The sequence below is a fragment of the Theobroma cacao genome, chromosome 5 (assembly GCF_053813885.1).
Source record: "Theobroma cacao isolate CCN51 chromosome 5, ASM5381388v1, whole genome shotgun sequence".
Lineage (NCBI taxonomy): Eukaryota > Viridiplantae > Streptophyta > Magnoliopsida > Malvales > Malvaceae > Theobroma > Theobroma cacao.
The window spans coordinates 3,212,414-3,229,766 of NC_142643.1; the positions used below are offsets into that span (position 1 = coordinate 3,212,414).

Sequence of the window (17,353 nt, forward strand, 5' to 3'; positions counted from 1 at the left end):
AGAAGTACAAGAAGGATAGAAAATTCAAGACCTTTGACAAGGGGGCATTTCTCAGTTGTTGTACTCAAAAATGGTAAGCCCAAGAAATTGTTGAACTCAAAAATGGTGAGCCCAAGAAATTCTTTGTTTCACTTAGCTATCTCACATATCCACCATTTATGAAGTTACTCGACGCGGCAGAAGAAGAGTATGGCTTCAATCAAAAGGGTGCTTTAGTCATACCCTGTGAAGCAACTGAACTTGAAAAAATATTATCATAAAAGCATAGAAGTCATGTAATCACACTGGTAATCTAAGGATATCATTTTGTAGGTGCTAAACAGTCTCTTCTAGAGGTGTTGCATTGGTATAGCTCTATGCTTCATTCGTTCAAAATAAATTAGATAACCAAAGTACAGTCACTGTACGTTGTCATCTTCTAAATCTAAACATACAATCAATCCTTCCTTATAAACAATAGCAGATAAGTACGCGGATGCAAAGGCATGTTTGTAGAAACATGTATCAATGTCACCTCTCTGTCACAGCATCAATAGATTCAACTCAATCTTCATAGACTTAATTTGGCTTCTCTCTCCATCTCTCTCATGCCTTTCTTTTGTTATAAAGCAAATTTCTAAAAACTAGTTTCCTACAGCCTACAATGGAGCGATCAGCTGGAACTCTTTTAGCAACATTGAGAACATAATTATTTCCCATCAAAAGAGTTTATTAAGACATAAATTAATTCAAGTTGCAATGATGATATTGTAAATGGATGCAATTTACTACATGTCAGCAAAAAAAAAAAAAAAAAAAAAAGAACAAGTTCTTGAAACCATTGACAGAAAATTTCCAGTTCATAATCCAATATAGAAGTCAGTGTATCAGTATTCAGTACAACAAAGATGGCAGAGAAAGTGAAGAACCTCATTCTCAAAGAATTACTTGAGACTAGAGCTAGTGATGTCAAAAACAATTGCTCCCATACCTCTAATCTCTGTTAGAGTGGGACTCTCAACAGTGTGATTCCATAATATCCATGCAAGAGCAATAGTGTGACCCTAAGATTAAGCATCCACAGCCCACTGAAACAATTGATTACTAAAAAAAATTTATCAGATTTCAAGAAAGACAACCTAAAATACACTTTAAGACTGGTTAAGCTCCATTGGGTATTCCGTAGTTTGTCTGAGAATAAACTCAGCTCTCCTCTTCTTATCATCCCTCTCCTCATCTCGTAAAAAGAATGTTGTGCTCCTCTCACCTTTCTTCTGCAAGCTCAAATCTAGCGACTCACCCAAGATTTTCTTGCCAGTTCTGAACTTGAAGTGAACAGCAGGCCTCCTTTCAGGAAGGAGCATCTTTTCACCATCTAATTCACCAGATGGCCCACCTTTCATTGCTTCAATGGCAGGAGCAAATGCCTCTAGCAGAGAAACATGATTGTCCTTGCTCACTTCATCAGAAAGCTTAGCTGGCAAAACAACTCGTGCAACATCTTTCTCCCCAGGTTGCAGTGGGGCAGCAAGAAAAGCATTATTTCCAGCTTCTTGTATAGTTTCCTTTTTAGCATCCACCACCAAGGAAGCTGAAGTTTCAGTAGAACCATTACACACCAGTCTCTGTTGCAAACTCAGCAAAGCCCTCTCAGCCTTTCTCCGCTGCCTTGCTTGCTCAATCTTATCAGCACGGGGATCCGATGCCCTCTCATTCCACATAGGTGTATGAATATACGTGTGAGGATCGGGGAAAGCTGGCAACCATGCTGGGATATGCTTTCCAGGTGGGGTTTCATTCATATGCTCAAAACTGGGAATCAGCTTCCTATTCCTAACAACTGGAAACTGAGGCACTGGCTGAGCAAACGGGATTTCCTCTTTTGAACCCACAAACTGAATTATTTCCCTCACTGCACCAGAGCCTGCAAGACAATGCCCAATCTCCGAAGCACCCGAAAACCCATACGAAGCTCCCAATTCTTCTAAACTCTGAGTTATATCAAACATATTGCATTCTGTCCTACCAGCCAGATTAGCATGAAAACTAGAAGTTTTTCCTAAGTCACAGAGGTATCGAATAGCAATGTCAGCAAGAGCCTCCAAAGCAGACTCTTTGAATCCCTGATAACCAACACACTCGCATATCTGTGCCACTGAAATCTTTGAAACCGCTCTTCCAAAGTCATCAGCTTTTGGTCTTCCCAATGGCAAGCTACGCTGGCCTTCACTCTCTCTTGTATCTCTTGTACTCTCCACACCTCCATGGCTCATGTTCAAAACCTCATATCAAATTTTACAGTTATTTTCCCCAAAATTCTGACATTATCTTTTCTTTCACCCCATTAATCTCCTACTAATTACTCATAGGAAAAAAAAAAACCTAGCCATTACCCTCTATCTTGTTAATTGGAAAGGTTTGTTTTCTAAAAAGAAACACCAAGAACCAAACAAAACCCAAAATTTTTTTCTTTCTATATTTTCTCAGGAAGCAAATAAAAACGAAGAATTACAGTCGATTCCGAAAAACCCTAGAAAAAGGTCTAAACATCTATTTCTACAACAAGAAGAAAAAAAAATCAAAATTGTGGATAAAGAACAGAATTTGAAGCCTTACCAGCCATCCAAGTTCAAATCAACTGGGAAAAAGAACAACCTCAGCTGAAACCAAAGAAACGGAGCCAAATTTTAAAGCGCACCCAACCCAAAACAAAACCCTAAGAAAGACGTTAACTGTTTCTAGAGGTTTTAAGAGTTTCCCAAAAAAGAGGTCAAGGGAAATGGAGGGAAAATGAGCGAAATTTGAGAAATTGAAAAAAGAGAAAAAAAAAACCTTGTCAGACCCTAAAAAAGGAGCGGATCAAACAAAAACCAAAATTCGAAAGAGGTGAGTGAGGGGTCGATGCAGTGAAAGGTTTTTTGGGTTTATTTATAGACCTTTAGTAAACGAATAAAAGCTAAAAGATCCGAGGCGTCCCTCTGTCGAGTATCGATTACTTACTACTCGCTTTCTATTTGGGCCTAGCAGGCCAGCCCAAAATTATATTTTCCTTTTAAAAATCTTTTCCTTTTTCTTGTAAAGATAAGAGCTTGGCTTGTAGTTGCAAGGGCGCTGAAGAAACACAGAGGGTTTGGAAATGGAGAAGTACTTCGGGAATGCATATAGAGGGGACCCGGGAGTGCCTCATGCGAGTCCGGATCGGTTCGTGAATATATGGATCGGGTCAGCTGCTTTCTCCGCTCTCACTTGGTTCAACCCTTACATGTGGCAGCTCTCTAACCAATTCAAGTAATTTTTGTTCAACCCTTTTCTCTTTATATAATATATATATATATATATATATATATATATATATATATATATATATATGTATATTGTTTCAGCTGAATTTTATTATTGATATTATATTTTTGGAGAATTTTATCTTCAGTCGTCGATTTTTATGTTTTGATTTCCCCAAGTGATTTTGGTTGCAGTTGAAGGTAATGAAAGAGGGCTGAAATTTATGGGCATCATGATTTTTTTTTTTAAATTTCAATTATGTAAAGTTGAGATTTTGAGTTTCTATATTCACAGTACACGATAGATAATTCATTGTTTCCATTAAGCTTATAGTCTGGTTTGGTCGGCATAGTTTGATTGTAGCATTTCTTCCCTCCTGAGAGTCTCAATTTCCCAGATTTTGAGCAGGGGTCAAATGAACGAATTTTAGTGTATAAAAGCTCCTATTGCTTTTTTGCCGGCGGCTTTAGCAAGTTGGCTTTGTGCAATTTCTCTTTCTTTTGGAATTTATAGCTTTTTTCCTGACCAACTTGAATTATACAAGTTTGGTTTGTTGAGGGTTTTTCTTCAAATTCCTTTCTGGAGTGCTGGAATTAGACTCCTCCTTAGCTTCTCATACTCAGTAATATGCATGGATTTTGCCTCATTAACTGTGGTCTACTTCATGGCAGGTGCGAGTCATATTTCATTTACTTGTAACTTATTAGCTACACCAGAATCGTTTCATCAAACATGCTTATATGGATGCAAAATGTTTTAGTGTAATATGCTATATACTTGCTAGGTTTGGCCAACATGAATATTTGAGATTTTAATCTGTCTACAGAGATCTATAGGTCTCTCAATCATTGTATTTATATGAGTGAAATGCATGCATGTTTGAAAAACAGAGGAGTTAAAAGGTATCTAACTAAGCCCATTCAGCTTAGTGTTCTGCTGCTTCTTTTATGCATTGTTGCCAGATTCTGCATCCTACTATTCTAGCCTGCATTTGTACTTTCCTCTTGACCCTCAATATTGCAGGTTCAGGTTTTTCTTTTTCTTTAATAATTTTGAATATGTGAATTTGCAGTTGGCATGACAAAGCAATGTTATTTGAGCAATACCATTGGAAGAAAGCAATGGCAAAGAAGCAACCATACAAATTTAAGGTTTGTTGTTTGATATTGCTTATGGATAACCTTTCTCAAAACGTATTATACACAGTCCTTTTAGATGCCTTACACAAAGTGGAGATAAAATGTTCTCATGAAACCTTCACTTTTTTGTCTTTTCAGTGGAACGAGTACATGGACAAGGATCACAGGGACTCGTATTATTTCAATTGGCCTGTCTACTTCCCTTAGTTTTTTTGTTTGTGTAGGCATGCTCTTTGATAAGTAGTTTGGGCAAAGAGGATTGTACCCTGTTGAAAAGTTGGTGTTTCTTTATGGTTTCATCCCTTCTTCCCAATCCATTATGCTGCCTTCACTCCTCCCTCTCTCATTTCGGTGGATTTGAAGTCTTTCAAGTAACAGCAGGATCTTTTGTTATCTTTTTCCAAATGTTTCTCATGATGCTGTTGAGTGAAATATACCTTTCTCTAATGTGCTAAGTCGGTGATGTTGAAATTTTTCTATGGAGTAGGGTGAATGATTAGTTATTGTTGTTTGATGGCTCATGAGAAATGGAAACAGGAGAGGGGAGATTGTTGTTGAATGCTAGGTTTAGTAAGTTAATAGACTTGTGCGCTTCCTTGGGTAAGTGGGTAGTGGTCGGTGAGCAATTGACTTGTGTTCAAATGCTCAAGTTACTGCTAGGCAAGTTTGGTTAATAGGATGACCCGTGCTTCCCCTGTTTAAGCCTTTTTGTCTCAAACATATTAGATTGAGCTAGTAAATGGGTTATTGGCATTTGGGTCAATATTGTTTAGATGTCACTCCCCTGTTTTGCCCTTCTAACGAGTAGCTAAATTAAATTTCAATGGATTGCTGTTGAACTCAAAAAGGAGTCAAATCCTTACTGATCTTCATTTTGATAAATATTTTTGCCTTAACTGTGCTGCAGCCAGCTTTCTGAAAGTTGTCAAGAAACTGATAATTCCATGATTAGCACAACTGAGAAAGCACGATTTCTTCCTCTATTTTGCCAAGGTTTTATGTCTTATTGCTTTCAATGTTGTTAATGCCTTGACAACCCTTCTAAAGAGGAGGGTGCGGTACCAAAAAAATAAAAAAGAAAAAAGAAAACTCCAAACAAACAAACAAAAATACAAATATATGCTATGTCATCTATCAATGCAGGTTCCTCCGAGGTTGTTGACCTGGAATTTGATTCTTGGATCTCCGACCACATGTTCCTGAGAAAGGAATGGTGTCTTTTATGATACAAGCATTCGCTTTTTGATGACCTGGGGAAACCAATACGAAGTGAAAGAAAGTATATAGATCATAAATGCGATTCACAAGACTATATCCATGGGATGATCTTGTTACCTTACCCAAATGAAAAAAGTGCCACTTCGACACTAGAGGTTGTCTAAGCCTCCAAGATGAACCGAAATTGTCGGGTACCGTGTAAGTTGGATGAACTCGTGAAACAAGAGTTTGGGTATCTTCATTCCACAGTTCAATGTTAAAGGAAGAAAAAAATAAATAAAGAAGAGAGTTTATAAGCATGACACGTACCCGACCACTTGCACACACCCTTTGCCAAGGGCAATACAAAGGCCGTTAATCCTATGCCTATCCTGAAAAGAGTTTCACTTCACTTTCAGTTTACGGTCCCAGAAACCGAAAAAGGCCATGGCCTTTCTGCAATATCCATCTCCATCCTTTAGAATCACCTCAATTCCTACTTATTCAGTGCCCATCAGAGCATCTTCTCGTCTCTCTCTGCCAGTTACTCCTAGCTTAAACTCAAGCACTCCCCGCAACTGGGTCCCAGATTTTAGAGCCAAGTCCTTGAACTGGATTTTTTCTGGTGCTCTTGCTCTTAGTTTATCTCTACCAGGCAAGTCCATTAACCTGCAATGGATGGTGCTTGACTGTTTTCAGTGGTATATCAAGTTCTTAGCAATACTTTGATAACTTTAGAATTACCTAGATGTTTATTTTATTTAAGTTTCATTATCAACTGGATTTTGGGTCTTCAGTTGTTTTTTTTATTATATTTGCAAAATCAAGCGCTTTCATGAGCCAAATCTTGTAGGGATTGGGTTTGCGGAGGCAAAAGTTGGGGTTGACAAGCCAGAATTACTTCCTAAAGAGTTCACTTCTGTGATTGATGTAGCTGGCTTCCTCTCTGATGGCCAGGTTTGGTTTCTTTCAATATCCTTATCTTTTCAAGGCATATATGCATTGTTTGATGATCTTGTCCTTTTCTCTTGCTTGTCCTTCAAAATGAACAATATTAGTTTGATTATTAGTATTTCCATGAGGTATTTAAGAGTAATTTTTATTGATTGATTACATCTAGGTTCTCACTTCTCAATGAAGGAATTTGATTGTATTGATTGATTACATTACGTTCTCAATGACTAAGACTTTATCAAATTGATGCCTTTATTTTGTGCTGTTGACCTTCATTCCTATCTAGTTTTAATTCTCATGTTCTTAACTTTCACTAAGGTACTTCAAAGGGGGTGGGAAGAGCATTTTAAGCATGTTTTCCTCATTTCTGGATACTTTATTGTTTTATGTCTATATGCTTATTGAGGATGGAGCCATGGAGTTTTAAATAGAATAATATGTTCAACATTGTAGAACATTTATTTCTTGTCTAAAGTTCTTAACCCCTTGAATGACTTGAATTTTTGGATTTAGCATCTTTTACTTCATTTTCTGATTAACAAGTTGTAGTCTTGCCATGGAACCAAATCCCTTGCTGTAGAGGTGCTCTCTGTATGTAGCCTTAACCTATCTCAGCTAAAAACCACAATACATGAAGGATCCTCAACTTTCGACTCATTGAGTGATGCTTCTGTATTATGAGTGTTGCACACAAAGGATGATTAATGGATAAGTAATGCCCCCTTTTACAAACAAAAGACTATTATTAACTTGCACTGTTAATCCCAGGAGAAAAGACTTGCTGAGGAGATCGGTAACATTGAAAAGGATACCGGCTTTAAATTGAGAGTTCTAGCACAAAATTACCCTGACACACCAGGTATGATTTATTTTTACTATGTTATTGATCTTGTTGCTTTTTTTATTAACTTTTTTCTTTAAAATTTATGTTTATTTGTATTTGATTTAATTCTCAACGCTGTTACCAAAGTCCTAAATCACTTAACTTCTAAAATTGCTACAGGGTTGGCAATCAAAGACTTTTGGCAAGTAGATGATAGAACTATTGTTTTTGTTGCTGATCCCACCTTTGGTAAAGGATTTGTCCTGCCTTTGTCTTTAAATTCTGATCTGATATGAATATTTTCTAATTATGATCTCTGACCAGGCAATATATTAAATTTCAATGTTGGGGCTTCTGTTGATTTAGACATTCCACGAAGCTTTTGGAGCCGTTTGGCTGGGAAATATGGGAACATGTTTTATTGGAAAGAGAAGGTAAAGTGTACCTGTTACATTGATAAACCACTGTTTACTAGGTGTTTAGTTTATGCAATATTTTATCATTCAACAAAGTAATTTAAGTCATTTTTGCTGAAACAGGGAGAAGATGCATCTATTGAGGCTGCTGTCTTGGCAATATCCAATTGCTTAAGAGAACCTGTGGGGCCAAATAATTGCTCCGAGGTAAAATAACACTATATCGGTACTAGAAGCAAGATTTATTCCAATTCTGACAAGAGTTGTATAGGTAGGAAGGTATATTATGTAATATTAGTAACAAAGTGGTGAAGGAATAAGATTTTACTTGTTCTTCAGATGATAGTCAATACCTATTGTTTCCACAGAATCATGTAATGTTGTTTCTGGATTGAACAAAAGAAACAATGCTACAGATTTGAGTAGCATACAAATTTGGCAAACACTATCAGACAACAGGGTTAGAGGAAGACACATTTTCATGATCAGGTATTTTTACAATACCTATCTCCAACATCGCAACTAGCATAAAACGTACTCTTCCTGTAGGTGCGGCTGTGGTGAGGAGCTCGCCTTGTAGATGGGTTCCATACTGTCACAGTTTCATACCCAAAACAAAGAGTGCATATGAATAAGATGAGAGACCTCCATTGTATCCTTTTTAGCCATTAAAGATTGGACAGCTTAAAACAACTATCACAGGTTCATGGTCAGCTATTGTATTCATATCTGCACTATGAACCAGTATTTAACAAAGAAGACGTGCATTTCTGATCTAACAAATCTCCTTGAAGCACTTGATCGAAATGTGGTTACTATAGTTCAATCAAAATTTTAACACATTTCTGCATCCTTTTGCATCATCATATCCATTTAGAAAAAGCTGTTGAACCTTAAATTGAGTTTTCTGCATGTAGTTTTATCAAGGTAACAGTTTAGTAGCTGTTAGAAATTTGCTACAACCAAGTCATAGAGGAAGATGCTTAACATTGCAGTTTAACGAGCTTAAGTTTCATATATTTTCATCTTTGAAGGACCAAGGCAATGATGTAAGCAGAGACACAGATAAAAGCATAGACTCTCTGGTGTATAAAGGGCTAATACAGCAGGCCGTAAGGGGTCAGCGCTTTCAAGCCCAAAAAGAAGGGTTTGCTCATAAGTTTACCCCAACTCAATACGTAATCCCAAATTAATGGAGATTGAGTAGTGCTTAAAACCTTTTCTTCCAATAAGCTTGGATAACTTAAAAGTGGCTTATGTTTCTGCTGAAGTTGTAAGTGTATGGTGTTCTTCAAGTATACAGGACAAGGCAAAAATGTATTCATGGCACTTATGTATGATAAATCATTAAACCTTTTTTTTTTTCTTTTGCACATTTGATTAGTGATTCGCATGAAAATAATAGGAGGAAAAGAGGCTTCAGATCAGACTAATCAGCCTGTCAGAAAACGATATAATCGACCTAGAAGCTGCCTAGAATGTACTAGTAATATTTTACTTTATGTTACACCCAAGCACTGGCAATTTTCTTTATTCTGTCTTCCAGGATCTTCTCTAACTCTTCAGGTTGACAAGGGACTGTTAGAGCTCCCGTTTGATGGAATCCATATTCTTCTTTAGCTTGCTCCAGTAACCTCAAAAACGCTGGATTCCTCAGATAGCTCAGCTCCAAGATAAACCTCTTTGGTTTTCCACCTTTGACTGCAATTACTGCAAAATGCCCTTCCTTCACATCCTTTGGTATCTTCTTAGTTTCTTCAACATTTTCATCAAACTCAACAGCATTCTGATCAAGGCCTCTTGATGGAAATTCCGAGAAAACTCGTTTTAGCTTTTTCATTGAAAGCCTAAGCACGACAAGCCCTGTATGACGCTGCTCCCAGTTCTGCATTTTCACACACATCGATCTCAAATTGTGATCAAAATTCAAAAGCTCTTTGAGACTTGGAAATTCTTTGTGTTTCCGTATTCTGAATGATCTGCTGATCCTGAGAGACATTTATACCGGGGACTGGGGTGTTAAAAGAAACTGGAAGCAAATGTGAAATTTCTGAGAGACATTATGGGCCATTTTCATACGGTTGCTAACGAGTATCATTTAATGCAATCTTGGATATTCCATTTTCCATGCTTCCCCGTAAACGGTGGGTTCTTTTGAAACGCGGTATACAACATCATTGTTTAGTTTCTTATCCAAAAAGTATGCAATTGTTGGATGTACGGCAAAGTTGTCTCGGCCTCTCAGTGAGTTGTGTTTACCATGCAGTACATCTTTCAAGTCGAATCCTACCATCTCACAGTTTAAAAATGTAAAATATCAGTCCTTTGATTGTTGAAGTAGCCAAAACAATACGGTGGTGAAAATTAATTCGCTGCCTGGTGGCTGCATGTACCAGTACATAAGATAAGTTGCAAAGAATGTTAGTTCTAAAACCCAAAGAAAAATGCTTTTGTTAACAAACCCCCTTTTTAATTGCGGGTGAAAGCTTAAAGGCCTCCATTTTATAAATATCTTGTAGGAAATTATTTTGCTTCTTTGCTGTTAATTAATCAATAACAATGGAATCTTTCCTAAATGCAGCTATTGTTGAACGGTTGTAGAGACAGTATTCGGAGATGGTACCTATGAATGACCAAGCTACAGTAGTTTGATTGCCGGTGGTTCAAATGGTGTCGGCATAATAGGATTTAATGCATTCAAATTTACCGTAGTCCTTGTAAGGTTGTGGAAAGCAATAGTAAAGACCTACCGCCATTGACTCTATTGTACCTCTCCCGCAGATGGATTCTTAATGTATGACTCTGACACACTCAGTAAGGAGATGGGAAAAAGTCATGGAGGTGGGTAAGCAGTGCCCTTTCATCATTTTGAAAGCCAAAAGTGAATTTGATTGGAACAGTACAAAAGTATGAGATGTTGGCCACCGTCTTTTTCCCTTCTCAGGTGATGCCAAAAAAATACCGTCAGACGATAGTCGAAATCAAAGTTCAGAGTTGGTCTCATTTTAGTGCCACGGATGCAAAGGGATACAGGACATGAAGAGGCAGAAGAAATCAAGTTACTGCTACCTTCGGTGCATCAGACCAGGTAGAATTTTGAGTGATTAGAATGTGATCCTTCAGAATTCTTTTCCCTTTCTGCAACTGCAAAGCTGTTAAGCGTCAAACTCCGATTGTATATAGACTTAATATTACTCTTGATTCTCAAAATCTGCACTGAACATGGAATGGCAGGAATGTCATAATGACACTCAGTAGTCGTCTGCTTAAACATCAAGCATTCGGTCATTAACTATTGATCTTGTCATCATAATAATAGATCAGTGCTGTTGTTACGGAATTTTACTGCACTGTATAAATATAAAGGACACTGAGGAAGATTGCAAAGCAAAAGTCGCTCATATTAATGCACAAAGAAATCATTGTCTGAATATCTATTTTTCAGATAATTGGTACTTCAGTGTGACTTGATCAATATCTTGAAAGTTGGAAACAACTGGATTTTGCTGCTTCTATGTGCCCCTGGTTTTCTATTCCAACGCTACTCAAGATTTGACAGTATCCAATAATTGCATTAGCAATAACACCATTTTCACCGCGTTGTACAACTGTGTACAATTTGCTACTGTTGTCTGACGGTTGGGACGCAAATGGATGAATTTTGCCTAGTACATGGGACCATAAAATAGTTTCGTCTGGTTTGTAGCCGCTATCTGGCTTTTGGGATGATAAGAGCTCAGAGTCTATGGTCTTATCTTACATGATATACCAAAGTTTTCGCCAACTCATCTAGTAAGCTACCTCTGAACACTGAAGTTAAAAGATTTCAGTCTGGAAAACAGCAAGTCACATGCTAACATAAGCTCTGAAAAACTGCAGGATTGACAAGAAGATTTACAAGATAAATTAGCTCAAAATTTCTGAGATATGACTCTTTTCCATTGCCAAATGATTTTCCAAATATTTGGAGGTAATCTATATACGGTATGCATAATAAAAATTTCACAAGAACTAATTGCTGCATTTGCAAAAGTTCATTTCCTGTAGTAGGTGAAGTACTTGAGCTGTAGTGAAGTGGAGTTTCTAACTTAATTGATAATTCTGTCGTGCTAAGAGGACGGTTCTGTATCATCCTAGGCTTTGGAATTGTTTAAACATCTGAGAAGGATTAGGCCTGTCATTTTTAAAATCTTTTGGTTGTTCCTCCTAGGCATTCGAGTTAACCCATGCTTTGAAAAAGCACGTAAATTCTGGTTGAAGCTAAAGCAAAGACTGAGGGCTTAATATGATATAATATACATGTCTATGTCAATTACTAACTTTGCAAAAACTTCAAGGGGATGGCATTACTGAAAATTTACAAATCTTTGAATTCAAGCAAGATGTGTTGACTTGGACAAGAACTCGAAAAGTTACAAGAAATCTGTTATTTGTCCTAGTAGCTTTCTAGTATGGTAGCATTACACGTAGCCCTACTTTCAGTGCCAGCATTGCTTTTATTGCTGTGTTCTAGAATCGCCTGCAATTCATGAGGTCGGCAAGGGAGAGAAAGAGCCCCCTTCTGCTGAAATCCATATTCTTCCCAAGCCTGATCCAGTAGACTTAGTAATGCAGGGTTTGTTAACTGGTCTAATTCAATAACAAACCTCTGTGTTTCCTTTCCCTTCACTGCAAAGACTGTAAAAAATCCTTCCTTAACGTCATCTGGGACTGTTTTAACCACGCTCATGTCTTCATCAAATCCGGCATGGTTGAGAGCAGGTGATTCTCTGAATGCTGAAACCCAATATCCCTTTCGTAGTTTTTGAAAGAAAGGCCTAAACATCATCAAACCTCTTTTGCTTTCTGCCATGTTCTTGATTGACAACTCTCAGTGAATTTATGAGTTTCTTTGAAATCTATACTCCTTTCTGCCAGACTTGCAGGGGTATTTAAATTGGTTGGTGAATAGAAGATGGAAAGTTCTGTGTAATACTGCGGAGCCCCTCTTAACAAACTAAATGGATTGACTGACACCGAATTATACTGTTCTCAACAGTAATATTTTTGTTAAAAGCTTTATCTGCTTCTATTTCGATTTCGCCTTATTGTCCACTAGATTTTGCTGATAAAGTGGGGCTAAATTTAGTATTTTCCGCTACATGATGTGAACATTGGTACTTTACAGATGGGAAAATTACTTGCTGTTGATCATAAATTGATTGAGATAGTATTAGCATGTTTACTTTGTAGCTGAGAGGATAACATCATTTTTTTTAAGTACCTTTTACTCAAGTGTTTTCACTTGGTTATGAGCTATAGGGAACTTTAACTAAACTTTGAAATTTTCACTCTTAATAAAGATTTCTAACACTTGTTTGCAGTTGGTAGAATGGGGCTTGGATAAAGATATTGGCTTCTTGTTTCTATTTTCATCTTCAACATTTCTCCCAATGTTTGTTAGATCGGCACGCATGCATGGTTACAATCAATTCATAAAGTTCTACAAGTTACATAAATTCTGATAGAACAAGGGTGGTTATAGTAGGCCCTTCAGTACATCTACTAAATGTTTGCACGCGCATAGATATATTAAGCACTGATATGGATGAGAGGATAACTGGATAAGAATGCTGCCCTTTGATGCCTGGCGCTGTTGCTCCATATTTTTCATGCCCCTTGCTCTTACCATACCACATGCATTTTCTCACAAGGACAATTTTCAATTTCCAAATGCATTTTTCATTTTTTTGTACGCACAAAGTAGTGTCATGAAGCTAAAAGAAGATGATAAAACCAGTAGTATATACTGTTCTGTAGAAAAAGAAAAAACAACAGAGAGCAAGCTGGAGGAGGAAAGATACTTCATGTATTACTAAACACATAATATATATACAAGCATCATATGGTTAACACCTGTTTACAAAGTGGGCAAGTGTTATTAACCGAAACATGCACTAAGACACCTCATAAACACTGGTATAATATTCTTAATAACCAGTACACTGAAGCAAAATACATAGTAAAAAACAAAATGATAAAGTCAATGCATGCTTTAAGTCTAACAAGTACTAATGTTTTTCATTTTTGCTTTTAAAAACGTTTCATTACATTTTTCCAGCTTGGTATGAGTTGTGATCACCAAGGATTGGCTGATGCTAGTCTATCTCGAAGCTGCAGGGCCTGGAGGCAAAATTTGTGACTGCCCATGGTTTGTATAACGTCGGCATGAGGTAGAACTCAATTGTAAGGCCTTCTGTAAGTGACCGCATGCATTGAACGATGACATAGATCTTTAACGTATCGTAAGGATAGCCTTGGAGAAATTAATCACGATAACCATTTGACATATATTGATTGTTTCTATTGGCACAAAAACAAAGTGCTAGAAGATGCGTTTAAATTATCATCGAAATCAGAACTTTTAATTAGCTAGACATAATTTCCTTGGAAGAGAAACTCCACAACTTACTGGTAAATGATGCAAAAAAAACAACATGAAGATATATATAGATAAATCCAAATTGCTGATGGGTTCTACATATAAGTATCAAGTCTAATGAAATTTTTTTTATCATTCTAAATTCTTTTTCCATTTCTGCTGCTGCTATAGGCTGTTAAGGACCAAAACTTTGAATATCATGAAGCTGATTCCATATATACTCATGATTCTCAAAATCTGCATTGACCACTATAAAACTTTTCTATACATATGAGCATACAGAAAGACTGAAATGTTTTCCTCGGAGACTCCTGTTACTGGTTTCAAGGTTACCATCATTAATATTTGTATTTATTATTGGTCATAACCCATCTGCTTGAATATCAAGAAATCTGTGCTTATCTCTATGATCATCCTAACAATATAGCCAGTAGTGATGCAATTAATGTCGATGAGATTTATAGATTGAAACGCACTGTGGCACTCCGTGGAGATTATTAAAGAAAAAAAAAATTAGCCCTACTTATGCTCAAAGTAAGACTGCAGGTCTCGATAACTGTCCTGTTCTAAGCATTTCCTATGTAGGAGGTATTTTAGACTGACTCGATCAATTTCTTGTAACCGAGTGGTTTTGCTGCATTTGTACTTCTGGTTTTCTTTCTAGCCCTAGTCCTGAGAGTTGCGAGAACCCACTAATTGCGTTACATAAAGTCATAACATGAAGAAGCACCATATTGTACAACTGTGTACAAATTCCTACGGTTGGGAAACAAATAATTGAATCCCAATCAATAATTGAATTATGTCGAATACATGGGACCACGGAAATTATGGTTTGGTTGTGTATATCTGGATTTATCTAGCTTAGAATTTATGGATTTATCTATCATGATATATATTCCAAATAATTTGCATGACTCGTCATACCTCTGACGTTTGCAAAATATCAGTGTCAAATAGTAAATCAGATATTAACATGAGCTAGCAGTGAAACTACAGCATTGACAATTTGTTTACATGATAACGTAAAAAATTTGAGAATATGACGCTTAGCAGAGGGCTTGCTTCCGTTGCCAAATGATTTTCGCAGTCCATTTTAGAGATACCCTATATATATACATATACGCACTGTATTTCTGTTCATAAGAAATGCACATCAAAGACTCTACAAGAACAAATTTAGAAGATTTACTTTCCTTTGTATTCCCTTATATTTGAATAATAGCTAGTGAGGTGATATTCTTCAGGAAATCAGCTCATTAGCAAACCTCTTATGGTTGTTCAGCAAAGCCAGTCCATTTAGCTTATTTTGTGGAAAGCATGTGAAATCAGATTGAAGATGAGAAAAAGAAGGATTCAATGCTAGATATAAAATAATATATGCAAATATATAAATCTAATTTTTTCCATTGCCATTTGCTGCATGCTCACTTTACTATATAGCAAGAGGAAAGCAGTACAGAAAACCTCTAAATGTTTAATTTAATCAAGATCTACTGAATTGGTGAAGGAACTTCTGAAAATTAAATGAAATCAGTTATTAGTCCTAGCTAGTAGCTTTCTAGTGGGCTAGCATCCGTTTTAGTCCAGCCTTCAGCACCAGCCTCATTTACTTTCCCATGTTCCAGAATCTCCAGTAATTCTTGAGGTCGACAAGGAAGAGAAAGAACCCCCTTCTGCTGGAAACCATATTCTTCCCGAGCCTGCTCCAGTAGACTCAGGAATGCAGGGTTTGTTAACTTGTCTAGTTCAATGACAAACCTCTGTGTTTCCTTTCCCTTCACTGCAAAGACTGTAAAATATCCTTCCTTGACATCATCTGGCACTGTTGTTGCCACGTCCACTTCTTCGTCAAACTCAGCATAGTTGAGAGCTGTTCCTTTGGATTCTAAGACCCAGAATCCTTTTCTTAGTTTTCGAAAGAAAGGTGTAAACATCACTAAATTACGTTTGCTTTCTGTTATGTTCTTGATTGAAATCTCTAAGTGAATTTTAAGAGTTTCTTTGGAATGTATGCTCCTTTTGCCGAGTCTGCAAGGAAATTTGTATTGGTTTGCGAATAGCAAATACCTAACTTCTCGACACTTTGTGGAGCCACTTGAAACAGTATAACGTGTAGTTTGTCTGAGAGGTCAATTTGACTATGTTTACATGGATCGATTGGCAAGGAATACTGTTCTCAACCTACGTTTCCATTTAACAGCTTGATCTGATACGGTATTAGTATCGCTTTCACCTTATCTTCTCACTAGGTTCTTTGGAATTAGTGAGGCTAGAGTACTGAATTGCACACCGTTGTCTTCTCTTTTTCTTTTCTCTCTCTCCTTTGATGACAGTGTGCATAACACGTTTCATATTGTGGAACATTGGTACTTTACAGAAGAAAATATGCTGGCTATTGACTAGAAATTGATTGAGGTAGCATGCATAGATTGAAAATTACATGCCATGGATGATGTCTCACTTGTGAAAGATATTTTTGAAGTGCCTGTCATTTGAGTATTAACTTATGCACTATCAGACTAAAGGAAATCTTACAAATAACTTATATTTATCAACATAAATGCCACAGAGTTTTCTTTAGCAACAAGTTCTGTTACAAGAATCTAACTGAACTGTTCACATTAATGTCGTTGTATTTCTCTTCTTCTTCTTCAACCCCTTTCTGTTGGTGGTTGATAAATTCATACATACACTTGCATGAAGATTTGTAAAATGGGTTTAGAGAGTTATAAAGCTTACATGCATTTTCTTCATCTTTTTTGCCTCACTGTTTAGTCGACCCTTCAAAAATATCTTCTTTACATCAGCAGTGAAAGAGACTATGGAGCATTGATATGGATGAGACGATAAATGGATAAGAATGCTGGTTGTTATAGCACTGCATTCTTGCTCCATATTTTCATGCCCCTATGAATGATTGAACTGTTTCTGACAAGGATGATTTCCCATTTCTCAAAGCATTTTCCATTTTCGGTTTACAGAAAATTAGGTATGTAATTTTCTTAACAACCCGTCGAGGTGTATGCAGTTGCATCATACATAAGAAAAAAGATAGGGGATTCTAATTCAAGGTAATATAATAATTTGAGATTTGCCTGTAACAAGTCTAGGATTGTTGAAATAAAATAAGATAAATTAT

General features: G+C 36.8%; 6 protein-coding genes across 6 annotated transcripts; 2 read left to right on the forward strand and 4 right to left on the reverse strand.

Annotated features, from left to right (window-relative positions):
- Positions 1-808: 808 nt before the first annotated feature.
- Positions 809-2,901, reverse strand: TAF8 (TBP-associated factor 8). The gene has a single exon (XM_018121472.2). It carries the CDS (start codon positions 2,250-2,252, stop codon positions 1,131-1,133), a length of 1,122 nt encoding a protein of 373 aa, XP_017976961.2. The 5' UTR covers positions 2,253-2,901; the 3' UTR covers positions 809-1,130.
- A 152-nt stretch (positions 2,902-3,053) lies between these two features.
- LOC18598002 (actin T1-like protein) lies at positions 3,054-4,855 on the forward strand. The gene is made up of 3 exons (XM_018121475.2): positions 3,054-3,267; positions 4,334-4,412; positions 4,539-4,855. Exons 1-3 carry the CDS (start codon positions 3,116-3,118, stop codon positions 4,605-4,607), a joined length of 300 nt encoding a protein of 99 aa, XP_017976964.1. The 5' UTR covers positions 3,054-3,115; the 3' UTR covers positions 4,608-4,855.
- A 1,053-nt stretch (positions 4,856-5,908) lies between these two features.
- Positions 5,909-8,128, forward strand: LOC18598003 (thylakoid lumen 15.0 kDa protein). Its single transcript, XM_018121473.2, has 6 exons — positions 5,909-6,252; positions 6,451-6,554; positions 7,320-7,410; positions 7,555-7,623; positions 7,699-7,808; positions 7,914-8,128. Exons 1-6 carry the CDS (start codon positions 6,045-6,047, stop codon positions 8,004-8,006), a joined length of 675 nt encoding a protein of 224 aa, XP_017976962.2. The 5' UTR covers positions 5,909-6,044; the 3' UTR covers positions 8,007-8,128.
- A 992-nt stretch (positions 8,129-9,120) lies between these two features.
- LOC18598004 (SAUR-like auxin-responsive protein family) lies at positions 9,121-9,781 on the reverse strand. Its single transcript, XM_007027335.3, has one exon. It carries the CDS (start codon positions 9,691-9,693, stop codon positions 9,295-9,297), a length of 399 nt encoding a protein of 132 aa, XP_007027397.3. The 5' UTR covers positions 9,694-9,781; the 3' UTR covers positions 9,121-9,294.
- Positions 9,782-12,225: 2,444 nt separating this feature from the next.
- Positions 12,226-12,642, reverse strand: LOC18598005 (auxin-induced protein 6B-like). Its single transcript, XM_007027336.3, has one exon. The coding sequence runs from the start codon at positions 12,640-12,642 to the stop codon at positions 12,226-12,228; it is 417 nt and encodes a 138-aa protein (XP_007027398.3).
- A 3,119-nt stretch (positions 12,643-15,761) lies between these two features.
- On the reverse strand, positions 15,762-16,148 carry LOC18598006 (auxin-induced protein 10A5-like). The gene has a single exon (XM_018120889.2). It carries the CDS (start codon positions 16,146-16,148, stop codon positions 15,762-15,764), a length of 387 nt encoding a protein of 128 aa, XP_017976378.2.
- Between the last annotated feature and the right edge of the window lie 1,205 nt (positions 16,149-17,353).

Excerpts from the sequence above, each read along its gene's own strand:
- LOC18598003 (XM_018121473.2), top strand. The coding sequence starts at position 6,045 with ATGGCCTTTCTGCAATATCCATCTCCATCCTTTAGAATCACCTCAATT. Across the intron at positions 6,555-7,319 it reads GCTTCCTCTCTGATGGCCAG|GAGAAAAGACTTGCTGAGGA; the intron begins GTTTGGTTTCTT and ends TGTTAATCCCAG. Across the intron at positions 7,411-7,554 it reads AAATTACCCTGACACACCAG|GGTTGGCAATCAAAGACTTT; the intron begins GTATGATTTATT and ends AAATTGCTACAG.
- LOC18598002 (XM_018121475.2), top strand. The coding sequence starts at position 3,116 with ATGGAGAAGTACTTCGGGAATGCATATAGAGGGGACCCGGGAGTGCCT. Across the intron at positions 3,268-4,333 it reads CAGCTCTCTAACCAATTCAA|TTGGCATGACAAAGCAATGT; the intron begins GTAATTTTTGTT and ends GTGAATTTGCAG. Across the intron at positions 4,413-4,538 it reads AGCAACCATACAAATTTAAG|TGGAACGAGTACATGGACAA; the intron begins GTTTGTTGTTTG and ends TTGTCTTTTCAG.
- TAF8 (XM_018121472.2), bottom strand. The coding sequence starts at position 2,252 with ATGAGCCATGGAGGTGTGGAGAGTACAAGAGATACAAGAGAGAGTGAA.
- LOC18598006 (XM_018120889.2), bottom strand. The coding sequence starts at position 16,148 with ATGTTTACACCTTTCTTTCGAAAACTAAGAAAAGGATTCTGGGTCTTA.
- LOC18598005 (XM_007027336.3), bottom strand. The coding sequence starts at position 12,642 with ATGGCAGAAAGCAAAAGAGGTTTGATGATGTTTAGGCCTTTCTTTCAA.
- LOC18598004 (XM_007027335.3), bottom strand. The coding sequence starts at position 9,693 with ATGTGTGTGAAAATGCAGAACTGGGAGCAGCGTCATACAGGGCTTGTC.